The 8192-nt window shown below is 34.7% G+C and overlaps 1 protein-coding gene across 1 annotated transcript in view; it reads right to left on the bottom strand.

Annotated features, from left to right (window-relative positions):
* The window catches only part of LOC109169022 (diacylglycerol O-acyltransferase 1-like), an 8306-nt gene extending 719 nt beyond the window's left edge, over nucleotides 1-7587 (bottom strand). Inside the window, exons 1-14 of the mRNA XM_019317916.1 lie at nucleotides 7056-7587; nucleotides 6350-6430; nucleotides 6093-6166; nucleotides 5927-6002; nucleotides 5687-5754; nucleotides 5156-5279; nucleotides 4669-4755; nucleotides 4192-4293; nucleotides 3971-4107; nucleotides 1399-1480; nucleotides 1263-1283; nucleotides 811-873; nucleotides 108-155; nucleotides 1-28 (exon numbers count right to left, since the gene is read on the bottom strand). The exon at nucleotides 1-28 is cut by the window's left edge and continues 35 nt beyond it. Coding sequence (XP_019173461.1) covers nucleotides 1-28; nucleotides 108-155; nucleotides 811-873; nucleotides 1263-1283; nucleotides 1399-1480; nucleotides 3971-4107; nucleotides 4192-4293; nucleotides 4669-4755; nucleotides 5156-5279; nucleotides 5687-5754; nucleotides 5927-6002; nucleotides 6093-6166; nucleotides 6350-6430; nucleotides 7056-7454 — 1390 coding nt within the window. The 5' untranslated portion in view covers nucleotides 7455-7587. The remainder of the gene's footprint in view (nucleotides 29-107; nucleotides 156-810; nucleotides 874-1262; nucleotides 1284-1398; nucleotides 1481-3970; nucleotides 4108-4191; nucleotides 4294-4668; nucleotides 4756-5155; nucleotides 5280-5686; nucleotides 5755-5926; nucleotides 6003-6092; nucleotides 6167-6349; nucleotides 6431-7055) is intronic.
* Between the last annotated feature and the right edge of the window lie 605 nt (nucleotides 7588-8192).

The raw sequence follows: 8192 nt of genomic DNA, 5'->3' as shown, positions 1-8192 counted from the left end.
AAATTTGACAAGGAACAGCAATACAAAGCTGCAAGAATCAACATTTTATATGCCACTATAGTGCCAAATATTTTAAAATTTATGACACAAAAGGATAAGCGGCATACCTCATGGAAAATAGCAGATACAAGAAATGCAATCAAAATTGCAACCCCCTGCATGAAGAATTAACTGGAAATTAACTTTGAATCACAAAGTGCTGGTAGAATCAACCAATTTATCATTTTGCACATGATGACTCGGTAAAATCATAAAGTGGAAAACCATCTAGAGCTGAGGTTATTTTTGCTGGGCCGTTTCGAGAGAGCATTTAATGAATTTCTGAATAAGAAAAATAATATGTAGACGACTACAAAGCAAAATGCGAATAACCTCAAGAGCGATTTAGAGCTCTAATTCTTCTTCCAGTAAGCTTGAAATGTAATTAGTGCATAACTTTATAGGGCAGGAACTCTAGGTATCCGATCTATCCTACATTGTAATAAAAATATAAATAGAAGAAAACTGCTCCCTACAGTTGAGTTGCCTTCAAATAGTTGCATGTGAAAGAGAGATGTCCCACATACCAGACCTATTAAGTGCCTAAAGATTAGATCGAGTCTGGCAACCCACATTTTATGTTTAAATAAACTAACTAAACTAAGACTTGGTTTTTAAAAAAAAAAAAATACCTTAAACTAAGTCTTAATCTCAAGGTGGGCTACATCTTATTTTCCAAATATTATAAATTCATTCAGATAACAGAAGCAGCAACAATGACAAATTGATGGTAGAAAAGCAAAAGCCTGAAGTCTAAACGAATTGATTTACCTTTGGTATGCCATTTCTCAAGCATGGGAAATAAAGATGACGAACCATCCACTTATGAACAGGCTGCAATTATCAAAGATATTCTAATTACTAAGGAAAGATGATACAAAACACCAATGAAAAAAATAACACTTAATAACATGATTCTATCACCAAACAACATACTAACCAATTACTTTTAGCACTCAAATCTCTTTTTATGTAAGATAGACTTAGAGGCACAAAACCATTCTCCATTCTCTCTTAACTTATTAATAGCAACAGATTTACAACCCAAAAGTATTAAAGAACAGCACTTAATTCACTCAATTCAAATATGCAGGAGATTGCAAATAAAGTAGAGTTCCAAGCATTTATGTAACTTAAGAGATTATAACTCAAATTATTTTTCTTATTTTGGAAACAATGAAATACATACGAAAACTGATTCATAGGATAAGTAGATAACATACCATATTCCACATTCTCCAGTACTGGTTACAGCAGCCGTGTCAGAGCAATCAAACACAATAATGGATCAAAACCTCTAATTAGTTGTGCAATAAATAGATTGTAAAATAGTAATGGACACACACATATCCAACTTACCTCATCAATTGTTTTTGCATTCCACCAATCTTTGTAAAACTCACGATCACCAAACCGCAGAAGTTCTGCAAGAATATTTAGCCTGCATAACAGTAGTACGTTAAAGTCTAGTATTCCAAAGCAACCATACATGATTAAGTTTCAAAATAACTAATGACTGTGTATAAGCTGAACCCAGAAGATTAAAAGTGATAGCTTGTCATCATAAATCAATTAATGTAGAGATACGTTAACTTTTGGTGTTCTTGAAAACACCAATAAAAATAAAGCATATATCTCCCTGCCCAAACTGACATCCATTCCATTGTCTGCCTGGATTCACAGATCTCTTGCCTTTACCCAAGTTAACACAAATCTTTTGGAATGCATAGGGCAGGGACAACAATCTGATTTCAAATGGAATTGAATGCTTATAGGCAACCTCTTTAGCCAAAAGCATGAAGGAAGAAAAAAGAGTTTGGACATTAAAAATATTCAATGAGAATAGAAATGATGATTTGTGGAAGCTGGTCCTAATTCTAATGTTCAGGACCTAAGAGCAAAAAGAGAAAAAAAAAAATGGATGATTCTTTTTCCAGTCACTATTTAATTGCCACTTGCAAGTAAAAAGATCACGATTGTTCAAAAAGTTATGAAAGCTTTAGCACCAGTAACACTATTATTCTTCTTTTGTGAATCGTTCTTCATTTTTTTCATTGATTTGAAGTATATATGAATTTTATTGCAAGTAAAAAATTCACTATTGTTCAAAAAGTTATGAAAACTTTAGCACCAACAACGTTATTATTCTTCTTTTGTGAATCATTCTTTATTTTCATTCATTGTATTGAGGTATATATGATGGGACTAATGAAGTAGTAAATAGAAAATTAAAACTCACAGCCACTTTAGAGGTAATCTGACTATTTTGAATAAACACATCAGTGCAGGTGATAAAATTGTGCACAGCAGCACTTTTGAGTGTTTTTGACACATTCATTCCATTTTTCACAAGGAGATAAAATAAACTACTCATAAATAAATAGAATCACACTACGTTGATGTAATGGAGGAATGGATCTGTGATTTTGTGTTGAATACTAGTTAGGCAGCCTAACTTTATGCCAGAAATTATTAGACAGAGAAGAAGCAAGGTCTGAAAATATGGTCAAAACTGCTAGGTAGATGGATGTGTGGGAATGCAAAAAGTGAACATAATTAACATTAACAATTACACACTTGGTTTAGTCAAGTAGTGGTTTTTTTAAAAAAAAAAATAAAAATTGTTACGAAAGTAAAGAGAGAGAATTCTAATGTGCTGTCATATATTATATCAAACTCTCATAGGAATAGAAAATACAAAGCCCTATAAATAGGTACTAGAAAACTACGAATAGGAAACAAGTTTCCATATGTTCTACCTACCTAAAACCCTAAACTGCCTAATATATAGAGATTCTATATATCAAATATATATTCCTTAACACTCCCCCTCAAGTTGGAGCATATATTTTAATAATGCCCAACTTGTTACACAAATGAGTAATAACCCAAAATAACTAAATAACTAAAAACTCAAGTCCATTTAGGACACTCCTTTGACCGAAGACCGAACAAGCTTGAGATTGGATACTCATACTCCCCCTCCAACGAAAGCTTCGAACGCCACGAATCCCACGAACAATGGGTGAACACAAAGTGACCGAACAAGCTTGAAATTGGATACTCCCCCTGAAACGAAAGCCGTGAACGCCACCAATACCTACGGACAGTTGGGTGAACTCAACGTGGTAGACCGAACAAGCTTGGGATTGGACCATCCCCTGAACAGGAAGCTTGGACTCCACCAATACCGCAACTCCGGGTGAACCAAAAGTGGACCGAACAAGCTTGGACACACAAAGTAAAGAAGACAAACTCCAAACCGGAGGACACAAATTCTTTACTAGCAAAAGGGAAGCATGCTCCAATCAACGAGCATAAAAAAAGAGACAACACCAAAACACAAAACGAGACAGTACTAAAACACAAAACAAGACAGCACCAAAACGAGACAAACTGACCGTAGAACAAAAGGCAATGGTCCAAACTAAGTCCAGAACCAAGACAAACAGACTTAGGCGACCCAGAAACAAGTTGACCAAAACGTTTTTCAATCGTTGGAGGAGCCTCACGTGCTAGTCAAAACGTGACGACAACGGAGCGGGAAAAAAAGAATTATCATAAAGGCTCAGATACCATGTTACGAAAGTAAAGAGAGAGAATTTCTAATGTGCTGTCATATATTATATCAAACTCTCATAGGAATAGAAAATACAAAGCCCTATAAATAGGTACTAGAAAACTACGAATAGGAAACAAGTTTCCATATGTTCTACCTACCTAAAACCCTAAACTGCCTAATATATAGAGATTCTATATATCAAATATATATTCCTTAACAAAAATATATTTATAAAATTTGTCAATCAATGGAAATGGGAATAATGGAATTCCGATGCATGTCAATTACCTAGTAAGGGGTGTAACTTATCACCAAGCTAATATTTCTCAATAGTTGTTAAAAATAAAGAAACATTTAAATGAAGCATACCATAGATGAAAGAAGCAGTAGAACATGCAGAGCCAGACATATAAATTTGGAACTGAAAGCTTCAAGACCCTCTCTATAGCATATAAAAGGTTTCCTTGCAAGGGATGCTGTGAATTTCTCACAATTGGGTTGATATACTGCATAAGATACAAACTATCAGTACAATTCTGATAATATAAGAAGTCCCTCTTGAATTAGCATTTGAGAGAAGTGTTAATCACCTGTTCAATGATAAAACCCATTAATCCTGTAAATATTATCAATTTGATTAGTTGACGCACCACCCAACCCTTCCGAATGCAAGGAGACCGTGGATAACTCAGCTACAATAACAATGCAATAGTTTGGAGATAGTAAAAATCCCGAACTAGAAAAAAATAGTTAAGTGTGTAGAACCAATTGCTGACAAGATCTCAATAAATCTATAACTGAATCAACCAATTACTGACAAGGATTTTCAAATTCTGGTGTCAGATCATAAGAATTTGTTTGGAATAACAAGTACATGAAGAAACACAATTTTTTGGTAATTAATGCATCACAAGTCACAACCATCAATATTTGCTAAAGTATGCATTTCAACATGCTCCAAAAAGAAGGATGGATTAAATAATGCATTTGCAGTTAATTTATAACATGAAAAAGGAATAAACTCACTTATCTGAAGGCTCATTCAAGGAAATCTTAAGTGGACTCACCTGATAACATAATGTTGGAGCGACCATAAAGTATGCTAAGCTTTTGAAGCTAACCTCATAAGCATAAATTGTGCCTGGAGTATCCCCCTATACAAGAAACATCAAACTAAGAAAATGTTGATATTGTTTAAGAAAACATATTGAACATTGGTGAACAAATGGCATGAAGCACAAAATAAACTTAATAATTTCTAAGCATCCTCTTAAGAAAGAATGGTTTAACTAAGGAAGTTTCTGATCTAAGAAAACAAACTGAAGAAATGGCATGAAACATGAAATACACTAAATAATTTATCGGGGGCTTTTGAGTTTAATCCCAGGCATTTTGATGCAACATCATAATGCCTGGTGAAGAAAATCAAACATAGCATTGATATGGCATTGAATTACTCCAGCCTTATTTCCAAAATGTAGTTTCAATGGGAAAAATACAATTTAGTATTTACGATGGCATACAAATAGGGGAGGAAGTGAGCTCTCACTTTACCTTGTCAAGTGATTTTGCAAGTGATCTCATATCATAGTTTGAATGAGCATATGAAACCAGTTTTAACCATACGATGCAAGCAAAAAGCATCAAAGTGACACCTGATAGAAAAGTAGAATCACACCTGGACAATTCCAAAACTGACTTAAAATTTTTTAAAGGATATCAGCTATACATCGTTAGTAGAAATGAATTTCTTGTTCTCACAATTGTTAGGTTCCACTAGTTAACTTAGTATGTTTAGTATATTTGGTTTGGAGCAGTTAGTCTACACGTGACTACGTGAGAGGAAAATAATTACAATAGGTTTCTTTTCCAGGAACCTAATTTGTGAGTACAAAATTAAACACAAGGCTTCTTCAACTGCCATTTTGTGATTCATCTCTATCATGTCAGAAATTTTGCATTATAGCATCATCACTGGTAGCACAATGATATCCAGTATCTACAGTGATTGAGCAAAGCATCAAGTAGGATAAAATTCTGTCCTAAGACGAGGTAAACTTAAAAGCTAAGAAGTAGAGAACTAACCATAGAATGACAAGAACAGGATAGAAGATGACAGTTGTCATTATTATTATGTGTAGAGTAACTGCAACCTGCAACACTACAGCAATGTTACAACATGAAAATGAAAAAGTATACAAGGTTATTGGCTTCTAACAATAATTTACATCAATTAATCACAACCTTTAAATCTATGAACCAATTCCACTTCTCAACAATATCTAAGGATTCCAACACACCAAATAAATGGTAATGCTAACTTACTGGATCAGTTATGTACTTCTTCTGGACAAGCTTCTCAACAAGAAAGGCAGCAAGAGGGAAAACCGGGAGGCTAAGACTGACTCAAAAAAATACATGCAAATTTCAGTTTTTGGCTACAGAATGACCAGTATGAAATTCCAAAGAGAAGGTTTGAGATAAATATTACCAGCACATTAGAAGTGGCCAATCCCTTAGTGATTTTGAACTAAACCAAAAGCCAGCACTCATTAACAGCCCATACTGCAATAATAAAGTAGTCATAAATTTGTCATCTACCAGTCAATTATCTAAACGTTCTCAAATGTTTACTATGATGTCAAAATGAAGCAAGGAAATTCAAATGGAGAATGCAAACAACTACTTGACAAAACAACTATAGTCTTTAGCAGAACAAATCAAAGATCTCATAAAAGAGAGGCAAACCTTCATCAAATTCTCAATGATCAATCTGCTATTTACAGCAACAAGCACCACTATGCAAAGATTGAAGAGACCTGCATGGCTCTAATATAAGATGCAAAGAACCAGTTAAAATTACAAATGACGATACTGAGATTGTAGGAAGATTAAGCATTTTAAGAATTACTCAGAGCAAAGGTTGATTTATTTGGGTCATTCTATCACACAACATTTTGGCATCCAATTTGGGAACAGCAAAAATATATTATCAAATGAATTTATCATTTCCAAACTGCAATTTACCACTGCTACTTAGATCCACCAAGCCTTTTCATTATTATCCACCAACTTTGAATCTCCCAGGACTCAGGATTTCTCAAAGATAATCGCAAACAAACAGTCATCTAAAAAAAGGCATACTAAAGCATTCTAAATAATAGAGAAATACGTTAACTCCTGTGGAAAGTTGGGGCACTGACTAAAGATACAAGGCATAATTTAATTCAATCTCAAACTCCAATTTTTTCCCTAGTTGTACAAGCAAGATATTTCAAGTTGCGTTGCAGCTATAATTCCTTCTGATATTAACATCTTTAGCCTAAAATGTTGCAAATTGACCCAGTTTTCTGTAAAATGAATACATACAGGAATTGATAAAGTTTACTGAATATAAATTTCCGGCAGAAGTTAACCAAAAATTGAGGTCAACAGCAAGATGAATAATACATGCCTGTTTAAAAATGGCGTCAGAGCTGAGGGGGCTCTCCTTGTTTCGACGGTGAGCCGGCGATGACGGCCTATATGCAAATTCAAACGTTACGGTATTATCAACTCCTCCGGCCACACCGCCATTTGCAACTTTGTGATCATTCCTCTCTTCGCTTCGATTTGCATCGCTGGGCTCGCCTCCGGATTTACTCAGCTCAGTCTCAGATTGCAATCCCCCGCCGCTGCCCTCGATCTCGTTCTTATCCTCAGAGCCATGGACTCCACTCTCCGCCGCCGTCGAACTCCGCCTCCTCCGTAGCCCCTGGTTGAGATCAGAGCTCCGGTTGAGATCAGTACCACCTTGAATCTCAGCATCTTCGGCGCTCGGAACCGTCGTGCCGACACACTCCGGCGACTTCATGACACCACCCTCACCACCGCCGATTGTTAAAGTGTAGAGAGAAAAAGTATTGCAGAATCGGATGCATTAGATTAGAGAGAGAAATAGATGCCAAAAGTATTCCCCATTTTTGTATCTGTAATTTTCATGCAAAAAAAGGAAAAAGAAAAGAAAAAAATAAAAAGTCTCTTGTGACTTATCTATCAAAAGGTGATGAGCGATTGGGCGACATTTCGTGTAGCGATTTCGATTCGTTGATTAAGGCGGTTCAATTTGTCATTTTCTTCAATGATTTAATTTAATTATTGCGAAAATGTTTTTTTTTTTTTTCCTAAATCAAAACAATTATTATGCTATTTGTAAAATGTACAATTCAAATTGATGAGTTTCTATTTTTTTTTTTTTAAACACTCCTTATTATTCTTTTACAAAGCAGTATCTGTTATATAATTTTTCAATCTTTTAATTGTTATTTAATACGATTGATTTTAAAATATTAATCTTTATATGGACATTATGTGGTAATGTAGTGTCGAGTTATATATCAAATTTAAAATAATTAAATCGGAGGGTGTGATTGAGTGAAATAGACTCATTTATCCTTAATTAAAGGTCAAGGGTTCGATCATTGGCTTTAAGAATGAAGCAGTCTTAAATTTTCAGGTCAACTGTCCCACCCAAAAAAGAAAGTACCTACAACTCAGCGAGGTAATTAGAGTCATTGTGTCTGACGGTAGAAACCCTAAGTATACCAAAAAA

The sequence above is a fragment of the Ipomoea nil genome, unplaced genomic scaffold, assembly GCF_001879475.1.
Source record: "Ipomoea nil cultivar Tokyo-kokei standard unplaced genomic scaffold, Asagao_1.1 scaffold3238, whole genome shotgun sequence".
NCBI lineage: Eukaryota > Viridiplantae > Streptophyta > Magnoliopsida > Solanales > Convolvulaceae > Ipomoea > Ipomoea nil.
The sequence above is the reverse complement of the archived record's forward strand: the minus strand, read 5'-3'. Positions and strand labels throughout refer to the sequence as shown.